Source organism: Penicillium nucicola (genome assembly GCF_028828085.1).
Source record: "Penicillium nucicola strain IBT 29836 chromosome Unknown utg000001l, whole genome shotgun sequence".
Classification (NCBI taxonomy): domain Eukaryota; kingdom Fungi; phylum Ascomycota; class Eurotiomycetes; order Eurotiales; family Aspergillaceae; genus Penicillium; species Penicillium nucicola.
In genome coordinates, this window is record NW_026643125.1 from 3,353,121 (window position 1) to 3,370,029 (window position 16,909).

The following is a 16,909-nucleotide window of genomic DNA, read 5'->3' on the forward strand; positions in this document are numbered from 1 at the left end:
AGTGATAAAACACAAAGGGAGGAGATGAAGAAGAGAGAAGGAAGTGGTGACGGACATAGGCGGAGTGCAACGATGATATAAGACGAGTCCACTCAGGGATTCCAATGTTGGACTATTGACTATTGGCTATGGACTATACTATGGACTATTTGCACTAACACAACTGCACTGACTTTGAAATCTGACCTGGGTGACACTTCGCTCATAGTCGAGTCTGGAAGTGTAAGTTATATAGGCTTCCTGATCTCCGAGCTTCACAGTCCGGCCTTCGATCCGGAGAGAAGATCACGGAGACGCCCCGATCCCTCAATTGACTCACCGAAGCCAATACTTAATAATCACCAAATCCCATGATAGCCACAGAACAGAAATCCAAAACAACACTTGGACTCTTTCACCACACTTCTTCATATCTCTCGCTCCGGAGCATTCCTTGCCGCCTTCGGTTCGCCTCCCCCGCCATTGAGAGAATTCGCCCAACTTTACTTTTCTCCTTCCAACTACCCCGGACTTGACCCTCTCTCCCTCTTTTCTCTATCTCGAAATTCTGTCCACCGTTTCAACATGACAACAGAAATGATCGGAGGGCAGAGCGACGACGTTCACCAGACGCCCGCCCACTTGCCCCCCACCCCGATGGAGGAGTACACATTCCCGGAGTTGCGCTTGAAGCGCACGATGAGCGACCCGGAGAAAACCCCTCTCTTGCTGGTCGCATGTGGCTCCTTCTCTCCAATTACTTATCTTCATTTGCGCATGTTCGAAATGGCCGCCGATCACGTCAGATTCAGTTCCGATTTTGAACTCATCGGAGGATACCTGTCGCCTGTGTCCGATGCCTATCGCAAGGCCGGTCTTGCCAGCGCGGAGCATCGGTAAGCATTTTCCGACTCTCTTTGCTCTCACTACGCTAACGGGGTTTTGCAGGGTGGCTATGTGCCAACTTGCTGTTGATCAGACCTCCGATTGGTTGATGGTGGATACATGGGAACCGATTCAGAAGGCGTACCAGCCGACCGCAGTGGTGTTGGATCACTTTGACTACGAGATCAATACTGTCCGTGAAGGTGTGGATGTGGGAAACGGAACCCGGAAGCCTGTCCGCATTGCTCTGCTCGCGGGTGCAGATCTGATTCATACCATGTCCACGCCAGGCGTGTGGAGCGAGAAGGATTTGGACCACATTCTGGGCAAATACGGAGTACGTTGATCTTGAAACCGGCTTCTATCTGGTCATCACAGACCTGGAGTGCTAACATTTTATCAGTCTTTCATTGTCGAACGCAGTGGCACCGACATTGACGAGGCTCTGGCCAGTCTGCAGCCCTGGAAGGACAATATCCACGTTATCCAGCAACTCATCCAGAACGACGTGAGCAGCACCAAAATCCGACTCTTCCTCCGACGTGAGATGAGTGTGCGCTACCTCATCCCCGTCCCTGTCATTCACTATATTGAGCAGCACCATCTATATGAGGATGACGGTATGGAGAAGGGCAAGGAGCGGCAGGACGGACGATCGGGATGATGCGACCAGATTGCCTGGGACAGGCACCCCTAATGACCCGCGCCCGATACGATACCCCTGTCTAATGTCTTGATTTACTGCTTTGCGTACTGGAGTTGGAGTTTTATTTTGCCCTGAGCCTGAGGCTATCCCTCAGGAACACAAGCGGGGGGATTTGTACATAGTATTTTTGTTGGTTATATCAGACTCAATAGAGTAGATCTAAAAGAGGATTCGACCATATTTTCCAGATCTTGTACTCCAGATACTCCAGATACTCAAAAGATACTCCAGATCTCGGCGTCATGGCAGTCATTCCCGATCTGGAGGATCCGGAGATGCAACCTCGGGCATACTGAAACAGGCAAGTCGCCTCCACATTTACCATCAAAGCGTGTGATGACACCATCCGAGTTGACGAGAAGAGGCACAGAGTCGGTAAACAAGATATTCCACTTAGGCAGTAGGCAGTATCTGAGGGTAGCCAGAAGCCAGAAGCCAAAAGCCAGTCCGGAGTAAGCAGCAACTTATACTCCGATCCGCGATTCCCCTAACTATCGTTATCGACTGATCTCGTCTCCCCACAACCCGAAAGATAAAGAGCTACGGAGTCCGAATGCCCAGCTTCCCTGTCCAACCCTCCCAACACCCTCCTCATGATGCTCTAGCAAACCCAAACCCAATTCCACCCTCGAATCCCGCCATGACCAAAGAACGCAGTCACAGCCTCCAATGGCCCCTCACCCCTCCCGATTCTGATTCCTCCGATCCTCAACCCCCCAAAGACGTCTCATCCGTCGTAACAGCAATCCATGTGATCTCAACAGAGCGCGCAGCCCTCGCCCACCTCGAACACATCTACCAAACCGACGCGCGAGCCCAGCACGACCTCGCCCGCGCCGTCGAGCAGATTGCGCGCAGCGTGCGCGATGGCGGCAAATTGGTTGTCTGCGGGGTTGGCAAGAGCGGCAAGGTCGCGCGCAAGATCGAGGCCACAATGAATAGTCTGGGGGTGTACAGCGCGTTCCTGCATCCGACCGAGGCTTTGCATGGGGATCTGGGATTGGTTCGGCCGGTACGTCAAAGCAAGAAAAAAAGAAAAAAAAGTAGACAGACCAAAACCACAAACACAAGCACGAGCCACGGTCCTGCATGTTGGTCTGTGGCCTGGGTCCGCTGATCTGGCGTCCATGCTTGGACTTTTGGGCTGAACTTAGACACCGGAAAATAAAGCTGGAAGCATGAATACAGTGGCTGACTTGAGCGCAGAATGATACGATTCTTTTAATTTCTTTTTCGGGGCGTTCGCCTGAGCTGCTTTTGCTGCTTCCGCATCTGCCTGCTACTGTGCCTGTCATCGCCCTGACGTCTCATATACATCCCGCCGCATGTCCGTTGCTGGCTTTGCACGGGCCGTCGGGGATGGGGATTTTGCTGCCTGCGCCCATCCATGAGGATGAGGATACCTCGTTTGGGGTTAGTGCGCCTACTTCATCGACGACGGTGGCTTTGTCGCTGGGCGATGCGTTGGCCATTGCTACGGCGCGCAAGCTGCACACTGCATCTGGGAAGACTCCCGCAGAGGTCTTCCGGGGATTTCATCCTGGTGGTGCTATTGGGGCTGCTGCTGCGGGTACGCCATTGACAACGCCTTCCAGTGGTATGTCGACAATGTTTGACTCGCCGGCTTCGTCTGTTTCGCTTCCTTGGGAGGATATAGGGGGTTCGTCGATAATTCCTCCTTTCAATCTTCAATCACCGCATGCGCAGCAACAGATATCGTTGGATATGTTAGTGCCGCTTGATCATATTCCTACGGCCTCGTCGTCTTCGTCTGGTGATCTGCGGTTACTCGATATCCTCCTCACAGCTATCCAGCATCCTAATGCCAAATCATGGGTGTTCTTGTCACCGGATGAAATCATTCCTCCTCGGCAGACTCGCTCTTTACTGTCGCCTAGTGGGAATATGGATATGCGTGTGTCTGACGTGACGACTGAGGACTCTAATACTCCATTTGCTATCCACCGAAGCAAGTGGCTCCTTGTTCCAGACTCGACACCACTCACAGACCTCCGACACAAAATATGTGCGTCTCAAAATGGACCACACCCGATCTCTGTGGTCGCTGTGGTGAAAGACATGAAATACCCCGATAGCTGTATCGGAGTAATGGAGGCCGAAGATCTTCTGGATGCATGATCCGTTGAAAAGCAATCTTTTATCTCTTTCCCTGGACATACTTATTGATTTGAGATGCCATCTGCATCATCAGGCATTTGGTTTACGATTTAACGCCCGCACATTTGTTACTTTTGCATGTTTACATAGATTCTCAGCTTTTGCACACTCCATTTAAAGGAGCCAAACCACAAGGCTCAGGCCCATTACCCACGATGCAAATCAATTCCAATAATTTTTCTGATAATACAAATAGTATGCGAAGCCTAAATATACAGTACAGTCTAACTCATCCAACTCGCCATGCCACATTCCCAAACCAAGCCCTAAGCCTTGACAATCGGCTTAATGCCCTTATGAATAGCAGCAATACCACCGGTCAGATTCTCAAAGCCCACTCCAGGAATCATAAATCCAGCCTTCTGAATCATGCCCCTGAACTCCTCCTGGCTAGGGAAACGCTCAATACTCTCAACAAGATACTGATAAGAGTCCCGATCACCAGCAACAACCTGTCCAATAAGCGGGATAGCACTGAAATTCCATCTCTTATAAATCCCATCGAGAACAGGGTTATCAACCTTGGAGAACTCCATGCAAGCAAAAACACCACCGGGCTTCAGAACCCGGAACGCCTCATTCAGCGCGGCCTGCTTATCCGTGAAATTGCGAATGCCAAAGACAACCGTGTACAGGTCAATCGAGGCGTCGGGGATATGCGGCATGTGCTCGGCGTTGGCCTCGACGAAATCCAGTCTGTTGGTGTTGTAGTAGGGAGTGTCCAGCGACCGCTTGCGGCCCTCGGCCAGCATTGCGGCGTTGATGTCGCTGATTGTGACGCGTGTTTCCATGTCGTGGTTGATGTTTGTTGCGTGGTCGAGCATGCGGAAGGCGATGTCGCCTGTGCCGCCGGCGATATCGAGAATGTTCCAGCCGCGCTGGTCGGCTGTCATGGCTGGCAGGCAGGAGCCTGGGTTGAGGGAGCGCACGAAGTGGTCTTTCCAGAGGCGGTGGATTCCGAGGGACATTAGGTCGTTCATGCGGTCGTAGGAGGCGGCTACGGAGCTGAAGACTGCGCCGACTGTGCGGGTTTGGGGGTTAGTTCTGGTTCAATTGGGACGGGAGGGTTTCGGTTGGGCCTTGGGCTTGGGGCTTACCTCGTGTCTCCTTCTCTGATTCGGGGACGTTGGTGAATCCGAAGTGTGTCATGCGTTCATCTTCGGGCTTGCTCTGGGCCCGGCTGGTGCAGGAGAAACAGCGGTATGGGGTGGGAGGTTGGAAAGCGCGGCGCTTGGCGCTGTAGTGCAGAGCACGCCATGCTGGACGGGACGACATGGTGTAGGGGAGATGTGTATAGTCGAGCTGGAGGAGCTGGAGGAGCCGGCAACTTTTCCCAGCAGAATCCGAGTGCGTGTCCCGAAGCACGGGCCCTGTCCAGCCAATCACATCTCGTGATTTCCGACTTGTGCAGTAGATTGTTTGTTCTTCTTTTGCTTCCTTCGACTTGCGTTGTATTTGTCGGGTTTTACGGCCTGGAGTTAATATGGATATTGGCTATCTCCGAGGGCTGGTGGTCTTAATATATAGCTGAACATGGCACTGAAAGGTGTATATCCTATACTCAACCAAGACGGTATCAGCCGAATCACGTTCGAAATAAACGTAGAAAATGACATCCAATCAACTATCCCACTGTTGTATCACCGGAACTCTTCATAATGGGGAGGCAACAGGCGAGATAAAGCCCATTGGCAAAAGTAAGAAACCCCCCTACATCGACTGTACATATCTAACCACCAATCTACAAACTTCTAGTATCAACCTACATCGCCTACCCAGAAACCAGATCCACAAAGAAAGCAATTATAATCCTGACAGACGTGATGGGTCACAACCTCATCAATGCCCAATTAATCGCCGATCAATTCGCTTCAAAGGGATACTTCGTCGTAATGCCAGACCTCTTCAACGGCGATATAGTCCCGCTCAACAGACCCGAAGGCTTCAATATCATGGAATGGCTAAAGAACCACCTACCACAACAAACAGAGCCCATAATCGATGCAGTCATTAAAGAGATGCGTGAGACCCTTGGCTGTGAGAGAATTGGTGGTGTGGGCTATTGCTTTGGCGGGAAGTATGTCTGCCGGTACCTGAAGCCCGGCAAGATTGATGTTGGATTTACGGCTCATCCGACTATGGTTGATGCTGAAGAATTGCAAGGAATTGAGGGACCGTTGAGTATCGCCGCTGCTGGTACGTTGACCCTCCAGATTTCATCTAAAATGAAAATGAAAGCTCTGACAATGTGGTTTGGTAGTGAGGGATGCTGTTTTTACGACCGCTAAGCGACATCAGAGCGAAGATGTCTTGGATCAGTTGGATGTGCCTTATCAGATCAATCTGCTCTCGGACGTGGAGCATGGCTTTGCTGTTCGGTGTGATTTGGCGAAGCCGCGGCAGAAGTTTGCCAAAGAACAGGTGTTTGCCCAGGCTGTTGCGTGGTTTAATCAGTATCTTGTTGTGTAAATCCTATTACGTTGTAATGAGATAGGATAACAGAGATATATCTTCTTGAAGCGGGTGCGGAAATTGAACTAGAGAGAGAAATGTATATCTGCGCCCTCAAAGCTTCTCTGATTACAATTGATATTGGAACATGGAATTAGGAATTTTCAAACGTAAAGAAATTCTTAGATGGAATCTAATCACCACATCTTCTCCCAAACTCGCCTCACCCAATTCATCTGAGCCAGTTCGGCCTTTCTCCTCTCCTCCCAATCACCTTCCTCCCAAATCTTGCACTCCTCGTCGATCTCAGCCTTACCAGAATACAAATCAGCATTAATAGGACTAACAAAAGAAGTCCGATGTAATAATTTCCAGAACACAAACATAACAACCCAAAACGCAAGACCAAAGTAAGAAGTAATAAAGCCCTGCACGCTAAAAGGCTTGAAAACAGAGAACCCGTTAAAGATAGCAGTCAAGCAGCCAATGATAATGGCCAGAATAGCTCCGTACGGCTGGAAAGGTGAAGCCCAGGGGACGAACGACTTGCGGTCAATACCCTGTGCCTTGAGTGCTCGATACCAAGCAATGAAGACGCAGAGCATGCCCGTGTAGGTAAGCACAAAGGCGATTGTTGTCAAGTCGACAAACCAGTAGAAGACCTCGACGGAAGAGCTGCCTGCTACCAAGAAAGTGATGCAGGAAAGCACCGAGACGGTGATAACGCAGTTGATGGGAATTCCAGACTTGGTACACTTCAAGAGGAACTTTGGGGCTTGGCCATCGCGGGCGAGGGAGTAGAGGGTTCGACTCGAGCTGTAGAGGTAGGCGTTACCACAAGACCAGCCGGACAGTAGGATGAGTAGGTTGATGAGATCTGGTAGACCGGTGATTCCAAGGTTGTCGATTCCTATCACCCAAGGCGAGGCGGCGGACCCAGATGCACCGTCGTCAATCGCAGACATGAGACGTGGATCACGGGGGTTGCAGATGATTCCAACGGCCAGCACACCGACCACATAGAAGCCGACAATACGCCAGAAAGTCATCTTCACCACACGAGGAATGGTCACGCGCGGGTTCTGAATTTCGCCTGCCGCTAGAGCTGGAAGATCTGGTCCAGCGACAGAGAACGCAGCGTATACCATGACAGAAAAGAAACCCAGGAAGCGGCCAGTGCTGCCGTCTGTGTAATATTCAAACATTACCCCGTCGGTCCAGTTGCGGAAGCCGTAGACGTCGCGTTTGGGGTTTCCGCCGACCATTGTTATGAAGGTGAGGAGGACAAGGCCAATGAGCAGCAGAATTTTCGTTGAGGCCATGATGAATTCGCTTTCACCGTACCATTTCACCGCGACGAGATTGAGGGCTGTACACACGACTAGGGCCATTGCTACCCAGACTGCTGGATTGACACCTGTATTCCAGTATTGCATTACGGTTGCCACCGAGGAATATTCCGTACAGACTAGCATTACGCCGCCGTAGAAGTATACCCAGCCCCTAGGTCTGTTAGCATACAAGACAAGCTGGAGGATGATAAATGCAGGTAAGTGTAAACGTACATAGCAAATCCAAAGGCCGGATCAATGAACCGTGCAGCAAGTTCGAAAATAGACCCACGAATTGGGAGATAGGCAGCCATCTCCCCAACACATAGATTGACAGGTAGAATAAACAAACATCCCCAGACCATATATCCAAGGAGCAGAGACAGAGGTCCTGCATCTCGCAGGTAGGAACCAATACCAACAAACAGCCCAGTACCGATAGAACCGCCAATAGCCATCAACTGCACATGTCTCGAAGCAAGGCCCCGCTGTGTCTGGCGAAAGGGCAAAACATCACCAACAGCAGTATCCGTCTTGAGGTCGGGATCGGAGGGAGAAATTTCGGCGGAGGCTTTCCTCTCCGTGGTCTCCATGATTGAATATTACTGAGCTGGACGTACCTCCAGATCACAGGCTCGAAGCGGGGGACATGGCCATTTATGAGTCTACCGACAATTGGGGTTGGGGTCACATAGAATAGAGTCTGCCAAGCATTGGACGAGGCACCTTGATACCGGATAAAACAGCCAAGAGGGCGGACCGGGCGTGCAGTTGGAGTCAACCTAGAATGATAAGAGGCTTGATTAAGACCAGACTGGGATCCCTAAAGGGGGAAGAGATGGCGATGCTAAGGATTTGCCAAGTGATAAGCTTATCAGGGCTATGGTACGAGAGTGATAAGAGGCCCTGTTTGTCTTCAGCCTGAAGCAAAAGATAGATAATAGGGGGCGGATGAGCCTTGCGGGGTTTACTTGCCCTAAGATATGCAGCATGCTGGTCAACTGTTACCCTATATAAATCCGTAAGTCCCCGGGGTAACGGGTGCCATATCTCGATCTAGGATCACCCTTCCTCGACCTCGACTTGATATAGCCAATTCCGTCTACAAAACTACCTACTTACTTACTGTATCTCAATTCTTCGTACTTATTGCTTCCCATAAAGATCGGCATTGGCAAATACGAAGCCAAAGCGAAAGGCTAACATCTATACCCCGCATTTTGGGGACCAAGGACGCCGAAGGGGTATAGTGTTAGCGATCGCAGACTACGGTCTGAATCTAGCGCATTGGACACTCCCGGTCTACCGGTATAATGCGGGGGTTGAAAAGCATCACTCGAAAGAGGAGAAGGTAGGTAGAACCCGAGGTAGAAAAATCAAGAATAAATTCTATCAGAGCCAGCCTAGTCAAAATCAAACGCCTGTTATACTATCAGCCTAGCAGTGTAGAACTAATAATAAGTGCATAGATTAGCAGTGGTGCCTTTTGAACAATATCTGTTGACTGTGAATGTACTCTAAAGGTCTGGCTCCGTTACGAAACTGATAAACTCAGACGGGGAAGTTTAGACAACCGATGGATCATGGGGTAGAGTAGCCAAGTCAAAAATATAGAAAGCGAGTTACATTTAGTCCAAAAAAAACACTGCTCGAGAATATCTATATTCTCAAGACTAAATAATATAACAATCCGAAAGCCCAATCAAACTTCACCTCCCAGTCCCCACCAGGTTTTCCGTTATAAAGAAATGATTAAATACATTGCTTTTATCTTACTCTAGTCGCGAAATATTGAATCATCAAACACATAAACAACAAGAGAATAGAAAGTGCCTCCAACTCCCTGAAAATCAATTAGCCCCAATCAAGCCCAATCCACCGAAAAACAAAAATCTTGATCATTCAAACGCCATGGGCAGAAAACCCTCCGGGTTACCGCCACCATCGAGTGGCCACGGCCAGTCTGACAACAGCTCCGGTGGAATCTGGAACTGCATCATCTGATCGCCCATGGCATTGGGTGGTGGGCCGGGTGCCGGGCCTGGCGGTCCGCTTGGGGGAATGTACGGTACAGATGTCATTGGGATGTGTGGTTTCGCGTCGACGGGGACTTCATGAGGACTTGGATTGTGGTGAACTGTTTGGTGATTGATCGGCCGGGAGGTCATGTAGCCGTCAATTCGGTCGACTTGGGACCGTAGGCGTTGACTGGCGCCGGCTGCGCGTTGAAGACCTGTTTCAAGGCGGCCGAGGAGATCGGCCATTTCAAGACTTGAGAGTTTATCGTTAGATTGAATTGCCCAGATTCAAGTTGGTGGGGGTGGCTTACAGTAATGTGCGGACTCGTCGGTAAGATGCTTCTGATAGACTTCCTTCCATGACCGAACCGAGGATGTATCCTATTCCACCAAGATGGTGAAGCTGCTAAATGTTAGTAATAGGCACCCGATGGGAGATGATTTTGTACTTACCAGAGGTGAGCTGATTGCTTTGAGATACTCCACAGGAACCTTGCTGAAAACACTAAGCAGTTCTCCAGCGACGTTACATTTGCGATCGACACCAAGTTCTTCGGCTGAGAGGAGCACCATGCGAAGAAGCTGTAGGGTTGCTGTGATATTGGCAGACTGGAAACCGAATAAATCCTTGGCCATGTCACCAGTAGTGGGAGGGGTTTCCTTGAACTGTGATGGCAGTGCGGCGTACATGGAGTACACTCGCTCCATAACTGCCTCTTCTGACATGGATGCCGGGCTGAATAGTGACCACACCTGTGCAGTCCCATTTGCAGAGGAGAAGCGACGTCGGTTGCCATCCACAACATGTTCAAGGATCCGATAGAGATCCGTAGTAAAATTCCAACCGCGAAGCCATGCTAGGGGTTGGCGTGAGACTACTCTCACTTCTCCTGGGCTGAGCACGGTCGAGGCTGGAGATACCGGCGGCATGCCGTAGCCGTGTACTGTAATGAACTCATCGTCAATTTCGCTTGGATATCTGACCAGAGAATGAGCTTCGCGATATCGAATCACACCACCCCACACGATGCTGGAATAGATATCTAGAGTGTAAATGGACCAGAACTTGAGATCTTGGGTTAGTAACAATGAAGCCTTCTAGAAAGGATGGACATACCAGACGCCGTCGCTCTTCAGTTTCAATGGGACTCAAATGCTTTGGCCACAGCTTCTCGTCGTGAAGTCCCTCCATACTTGTAAGAGTATGATACATTCCGGAGAACTTTTGCATATTTTTGATCTGGCCATTTTGAATACTGGCGATGGCAAGGATAGCACAAGCGCGCATATAATTCATGCCTTTTGCTGAGGCAAGATCTCGGGGAATAGAGTCCTTGGCAGCTGCATAAAAAGCTTCTGATGGCGGCTCAGCCAGCTCATCTCGATGCCACCTATTGGTGAACAGCGCCCCATCGCGTGCACGACCAGAGACCAAAGCACAGACAGCCATAGTCGAGGCAAATAACCCCGGATCACGGAGATGCTCTTGATTATGCACTCTTTCAATGAAAGATTGCTTGTGGAAGAGTGGGAAACTGGAGGGGGTCAGTTACACGATCAGATAAAAAAAGCAAGATTGATAAGATCTTACATGGGATAAACAATCTCGAAATAAACCTGCACAAGATTTCGGATCTGGCGATCACTGGCAATCGCAAACGCATTCCAGGAGTTGCGCAATGCGCCGTCATCATCGTACCCTTCCGTTGCTACCCCGCCGACATTGAACGTTGACCAAGGATCACCGGTCAATGACGGACGATGCGCAGACTCGGGGTAATACGAGCTTCGCGACCCCGAAGAGCCCGAAGTCCTCGCCGTGGCCGGCGCAGTGGCACTTACAGGAATGGCATGATCAGAGCCAGGGGTTTTCACCGACGCCTCGCGCATGGGAGCCCTCGTGCCAGCCTTGACGCCCCGACGCTTCGCGGGGCGATCGAAGGTGCACGAGACATCAAAATCGGCACAATTCTGGCACCTGCCTAGCGGGTCTTCACTTTTGCCGCACTTGATGCTGCGCCTATTGCAGAAGTCACCTACGGTGGCGTCAGCTCCGAGCTTTTTGCAATCTGGGGCATTTTGCCGCGTGTGGAGTAAGTGGAATGGTGGAAATACACGTGGGAAGGACTTACAGGCTTTGGAAACGCGCTGGAGCTTTCGCGGTTTTTGCGACATTCAACCCATTAATTCATTCCAACCTGTGAGAGGAGGGGAGGAAGCACTTTGGGGGTGGCAACGGGCAGCCCACAGGAAATCGCGGGCCCCGGAGCTTGGAACACGGGGTACGGGGTCTGCAACGGCTCTCAAGGGTTTCTGGGGTAAGACTGGGGAGGCAGAATGGGAAAAAGGCACCAAAATGAAAGTGAAATGAGGCTTAAGCAATGGACCTTTCCGGACTCATCGATGATCCAGCAATTGAATGGTGTCCGAAGGATAAAAGTCAATGTCGACTTTGCGAACGATGCTGAGTCAGCAGCGTATCATTGGCCTCGGGATCACACTCGGCGGGTGATCGATTGGATGATATGGACAATATGGACAGTATGGAGAAAACTGATAGTATTGATAGTAATAAGAGGCACAAAGATACATTATGTCTAGTGCTAGTGTATGGGGGGGGGTCTATAACACATTATGTGCGGGTACAAAGATTTACATGATCCTATACATGTGTTTCCGCGAGGCATCGGCATAGAGCTGAACATGATCACGTCGCTGGTCATGATGCGAATATACGTTAGACGGTCGCAGGTTCGGTGGTCGAGCGTTCGGAATCGATTTCGGCCGGGATCGAAGTAAGTTTGGTCTTGCCAATCTCCAGGTCTTCTTCACTCTTTGTGACGCCATGCTCAGCAAGAACATCACCGTGGAGTTTATAAGCCTGTTCCATCTTCCAGTAGAAGGGACTGGAGGTCGAGAACAGGGCATCAATAGATTCGAGGGATCGATTGCGGGTTTCGGGGTAGACTAAGAATGACCTTGTTAGATGATGTAACAAAAAGTCACTGAATAAAGTCACAACTTACAGAGATAGACAATGGGAATCCAGATCAGGTTGAGACCAGCAAATAGGAAGTATGTACGGCTCTGAAAACGGGTCAGTTTTGTTGAATAAGAGAATCCTCCAATATTAGAAACTCACAGTCATGACATTGAACATGATCGGGTTGACCAAAGTGGTCATACCAACACCGATAGCCCACCCAGTGATTCCGAATCCATTGCCTTGAGCTCGCAGATCACTCGGGAAGATCTCAGTGGGGACTAAAAAGGCAACTGTGCCCCAAGTTGCGGCATATCTGCATATCATGTCAGTAAGCTTTAGACAAATGCAAGAGAGAAACCTTACCCCAGGTTGAACAAAAACAGCATAGTGACCGCGCCCGGCGCATATTGAGCTGCCTTTTCAGGGTTGTGCAAAGATCCTTCATAAACAGCTCCCGCCTAGTAAAAAGTCAGAAACAAAGTACATCTCAACGCGAAGTATAACTTACAATTAGGTTGACTGCGAACAAAACAGCAGCTCCGCCCATCAAACACACACGCCGGCCCAGGCGATCAATGATCTGAGCGCTGATAATAGTACCAATGATTCCAATCGTATTAATACCTCCGGCCAAGCCATTTTGTTTGATGTCACTATAACCAGCTTGAGCCAGAAGTGTTGGGGAGTACGCAGTCACGGCCTGATATCATTGTTAGCTCCTTCCAAGGGTCAGCTGGTTCAGCTTGCACACTTACAGTGATACCAGTCCAAGACGCCATTATTTGAAGCCAAACACACAGCCATGCGCGTCGGCCCAGATTTAACCCTGGCTTTCCACCCTTTCCAATCAGAATCTTGACAAACTCAACTGGCGAGCTGGGCTTGCTGTCCTGAGCGGCTGTGACAATCTCGAGATATTCGCGATCGATATCTTCTTGAGGGGTTTGGCCCCCACGAATCCTGTTCAGCAGGTCGCGTGCTTCTTCCTTCCTCCCCACTGAGGCCAGATAGCGAGGACTGTCCGGCAACATTTTGATGCCTGCTGCCAGGAGGAGCGCCGGGAAACACTGGAATGCGAGCAAAAACCGCCATCGTACGTCCGAGTACCCATTGTTGACAAACGCGAGTCCGAAGGAGATCCAATATGCGATGGAAATACCGAGATCTGACAAAAGTCCCAATTAGCATCCCCACATTAGATGAATCAGATCGCATGAACTCACAGTTGGCAATGAACACATAACCTAAAAATCCACCACGATGATTCGCCGAAGAGGTCTCGGAGACCAATACAGGAGTGATCCCGGTCAGCGCTATGCGACAAGTCAGAAAAAAAGACACCTCTCGTGAAGCTCCGGATATGTATATCCTGAAAGCTAATGCAGGCTAGCAAGGATTCTCACCACCGGTGCCGATTCCTGTAACTACTCGCGCGCAGATCATGAAGTTCGAATTTTGAGCTGCCGCCTGCAACGCGCCCCCGACCAAGGCGAACAGTGAGCCAGCCAGTAGGCCGTTGATCCGACCGACTCGATCTGCAAGCCAGCCTCCAGCAAAGCAACCGAAGATCGCGCCCAGGTAGTACACGCTGACAATGCCTCCCTGATGCGTGGTGTTGGTGACTGTCCCATCAGCGTTTCCGATGCCGACCTCGGTTACATATGTCGGTGAGCTATTCACGCCTCCCATCACACCCTGGTCATACCCTTCAAAGAAGATTGAGATCAGTGAGAAGGTCTGAATGGCCACATTCAGCTGACGCGGCGACAGACGCTTCCACAGCGTTGTGTATCCCATCGTGTAAATTGTGCAGATGAAGTCCCAATCAGGTAAACGGTATCCAAGTATACAAGTAATATGACGGAGCCGTATGGGTCCGGCAATGAAGGGAGCTGTGGGCAAGCGAGATGGAGCTTCGCGTTGGGGAACATTGCACGCCACAAAGGGGCAAGCGTGTAGCCATTTAGCATTCAGATTTTTCTTTTACAGTATAGGCGTTTTAGCGATCATCCCTTCTGGCGGACTATCGCGATCTAGAATAATGCCGAAAGCGCATTTTTGAGTCTCCACTGGACGGGCCGACGTTAAATCTGCCTTGTTTTCTCCCTTTCTTTTCTCTTTTGTTCACTGCACACAAGATGACTTCGAATGGAATGAATGGAAGCAATGCATCGGCCAACCATGCCTTGGATATTACGGTGTTGGGATTGAACAGTGGCACCTCCATGGTCAGTTTGCATACAATCGCAGCGGGAACTATTTGATACTGACACTCATAGGATGGCATTGACTGTGCTCTCTGTCACTTCCGTCAAGAAACCCCCGAGTCTCCCATGCACTTTGAATTGCTCAAGGTAAGTGATGCCGAGCTGTCTCCATCGTATAGGAAACCTGACCAATGGGTAGTATGGAGAAATCCCCTTGGAGCCTGTGATCAAGAAGCGAGTCATGAACATGATTCTGCACAACAAAACCTCTCCGTCGGAGTTGTCTGAAGTGAATGTCATTCTGGGCGAGACCTTCGCTTCTGCTGTGCATCAGTTCTGCGCCGACTACAAGGTTGACATCAACACCATCGATGTCCTGGGCTCCCATGGCCAAACCATCTGGCTGCTTTCCATGCCCGAGGCCGGTGAGACCCGCAGCGCTCTGACAATGGCCGAGGGCACCTTCCTCGCCTCGCGCACAGGGATCACCTCGGTTACAGACTTCCGGGTCAGTGATCAAGCCGCCGGTCGTCAAGGCGCACCTCTCATTGCATTCTTCGACGCACTAGTGCTGCACCACCCCACCAAGCTGCGTGCGTGCCAGAACATTGGCGGAATCGCCAATGTCTGCTTCGTCCTGCCGGACACTCACGGCGGTGTGGACGCTTGTTATGATTTCGATACGGGCCCTGGAAACGTCTTCATCGACGCCGTTGTCCGCCATTACACCAATGGAGAGAGCGAGTACGACAAGGATGGTGAGATGGGGGCCCGCGGCACCGTCGACCAAGAACTTGTCGACGATTTCCTGACCCACCCCTACTTCGCCCTGGAGCCCCCCAAGACAACCGGCCGTGAGGTTTTCCGCGACACTCTCGCCCACGATCTCATTGTCAAGGCCGAAGCCAAGGGCCTCAAGCCCGACGACGTCGTCGCCACTATCACCCGTGTGACCGCTCAGGCCATCGTCGACCACTACCGCCGATACGCTCCCAAGGACCTCGAAATCGCCGAGATCTTTATGTGCGGCGGTGGCGCCTACAACCCCAACATCGCCGCTTTCATCCAGAAGAATTACCCCAACACCCGTATTCTCATGCTCGACGAGGCTGGCATCCCTGGTGGCGCTAAGGAGGCTATCACATTCGCTTGGCAGGGTATGGAGGCCGTGGTGGGTCGCTCCATTCCTGTCCCCACCCGCGTCGAAACTCGCCAGGAGTATGTTCTTGGGAAAGTGTCGCCTGGCAAAAACTACCGTAGCGTCTTGCGTCAGGGTATGATGTTCGGTGCTGGTCGTGACCACCTCTCGCCTGTCAAGGAGATGATCAACTACGTTGATGGCAAGGTTTTCGACAACAAGTGGTAATCGTGGACTTGATACGGTCCTTTTGCATATCGGTATTGGGATGCATTCACTTTGGGATTTTAGGCGTAATACTCTGCACACATATATGAAATAACGACTGCAATGTTTTTCGTGGCTATCTTACCATGCGCTGCTCAGTAGTAGATCGAGTAACTGGAGGTGATAAAGACCTTGCTTAGAAAGAAGCCAACACACAAAGAACAGAATCAAAAGATCACAGTCTCGCGGGTTTGATGTCTATATAAGTCTATCGAGTCCCGTTTGGTCCCCACTATGATCTCCTGGATCCGTTACTCTATGCGTCGATGCGTGCTTATTTCCGTATACAGCCCCACATCTTGATTGGCCCAGTTTCACATCGGAGCAACTGACGTTACCAGAATCGGCCAGATTTCGGTCATAGGGCTACTCTTGGGTCTGGGTACGATCGGATATGATCGACCGCGCTTCGTGACTATCTGTTTCGCAGCTGTGTTGTTCCTGAGACATGTCGTCCGTTGTTATTGGCCTCTCTAGCAGCTTATCCGATGAATTGCTTTTAAATTCGTGATTTGATGGTTTATTGTAAGAGTGTAACAGGTGCTGTTACACCGTGAGACACGAGCCCTTTTTTCTTTTTCTAAAAGCTGATCCGTCCGCGTCGTCGTTCACAGTGAAATCACCGCCATTATCTCACAACCAATCTTCAAACATTCCAATATCTATTGAATACTGAGCATTGTAATGGATTTTAATAGAAATGCATCAAACCTGCTGTGTCAGATGCAGATATCACAGACAGAATCAGCGCCGAGAAAAGTCC

The 16,909-nt window shown here is 50.5% G+C and overlaps 8 protein-coding genes across 8 annotated transcripts; 4 read left to right on the forward strand and 4 right to left on the reverse strand.

Moving 5' to 3' along the window:
• Window positions 1-564: 564 nt before the first annotated feature.
• On the forward strand, window positions 565-1,528 carry N7511_001262 (nicotinamide/nicotinic acid mononucleotide adenylyltransferase; the record flags this gene model as incomplete). The annotated part of the gene is made up of 3 exons (XM_057123687.1): window positions 565-875; window positions 928-1,201; window positions 1,268-1,528. The coding sequence occupies 3 exons, from the start codon at window positions 565-567 to the stop codon at window positions 1,526-1,528; spliced, it is 846 nt and encodes a 281-aa protein (XP_056989420.1).
• A 682-nt stretch (window positions 1,529-2,210) lies between these two features.
• N7511_001263 (uncharacterized protein) lies at window positions 2,211-3,709 on the forward strand (the record flags this gene model as incomplete). Its single annotated transcript, XM_057123688.1, has 2 exons — window positions 2,211-2,582; window positions 2,777-3,709. 2 exons carry the CDS (start codon window positions 2,211-2,213, stop codon window positions 3,707-3,709), a joined length of 1,305 nt encoding a protein of 434 aa, XP_056989421.1.
• A 305-nt stretch (window positions 3,710-4,014) lies between these two features.
• Window positions 4,015-5,023, reverse strand: N7511_001264 (class I SAM-dependent methyltransferase; the record flags this gene model as incomplete). The annotated part of the gene is made up of 2 exons (XM_057123689.1): window positions 4,015-4,769; window positions 4,846-5,023. 2 exons carry the CDS (start codon window positions 5,021-5,023, stop codon window positions 4,015-4,017), a joined length of 933 nt encoding a protein of 310 aa, XP_056989422.1.
• A 334-nt stretch (window positions 5,024-5,357) lies between these two features.
• Window positions 5,358-6,217, forward strand: N7511_001265 (uncharacterized protein; the record flags this gene model as incomplete). Its single annotated transcript, XM_057123690.1, has 3 exons — window positions 5,358-5,445; window positions 5,504-5,944; window positions 6,009-6,217. The coding sequence occupies 3 exons, from the start codon at window positions 5,358-5,360 to the stop codon at window positions 6,215-6,217; spliced, it is 738 nt and encodes a 245-aa protein (XP_056989423.1).
• Window positions 6,218-6,396: 179 nt separating this feature from the next.
• Window positions 6,397-8,123, reverse strand: N7511_001266 (putative proline permease; the record flags this gene model as incomplete). Its single annotated transcript, XM_057123691.1, has 2 exons — window positions 6,397-7,702; window positions 7,765-8,123. The coding sequence occupies 2 exons, from the start codon at window positions 8,121-8,123 to the stop codon at window positions 6,397-6,399; spliced, it is 1,665 nt and encodes a 554-aa protein (XP_056989424.1).
• A 1,305-nt stretch (window positions 8,124-9,428) lies between these two features.
• Window positions 9,429-11,723, reverse strand: N7511_001267 (putative C6 transcription factor; the record flags this gene model as incomplete). The annotated part of the gene is made up of 6 exons (XM_057123692.1): window positions 9,429-9,801; window positions 9,860-9,951; window positions 10,002-10,613; window positions 10,666-11,083; window positions 11,140-11,584; window positions 11,681-11,723. 6 exons carry the CDS (start codon window positions 11,721-11,723, stop codon window positions 9,429-9,431), a joined length of 1,983 nt encoding a protein of 660 aa, XP_056989425.1.
• Window positions 11,724-12,285: 562 nt separating this feature from the next.
• Window positions 12,286-14,331, reverse strand: N7511_001268 (putative MFS sugar transporter; the record flags this gene model as incomplete). Its single annotated transcript, XM_057123693.1, has 8 exons — window positions 12,286-12,515; window positions 12,575-12,635; window positions 12,691-12,847; window positions 12,898-12,992; window positions 13,043-13,234; window positions 13,290-13,699; window positions 13,758-13,847; window positions 13,938-14,331. The coding sequence occupies 8 exons, from the start codon at window positions 14,329-14,331 to the stop codon at window positions 12,286-12,288; spliced, it is 1,629 nt and encodes a 542-aa protein (XP_056989426.1).
• A 341-nt stretch (window positions 14,332-14,672) lies between these two features.
• On the forward strand, window positions 14,673-16,107 carry N7511_001269 (UPF0075 domain protein; the record flags this gene model as incomplete). Its single annotated transcript, XM_057123694.1, has 3 exons — window positions 14,673-14,762; window positions 14,814-14,888; window positions 14,941-16,107. 3 exons carry the CDS (start codon window positions 14,673-14,675, stop codon window positions 16,105-16,107), a joined length of 1,332 nt encoding a protein of 443 aa, XP_056989427.1.
• Window positions 16,108-16,909: the final 802 nt, after the last annotated feature.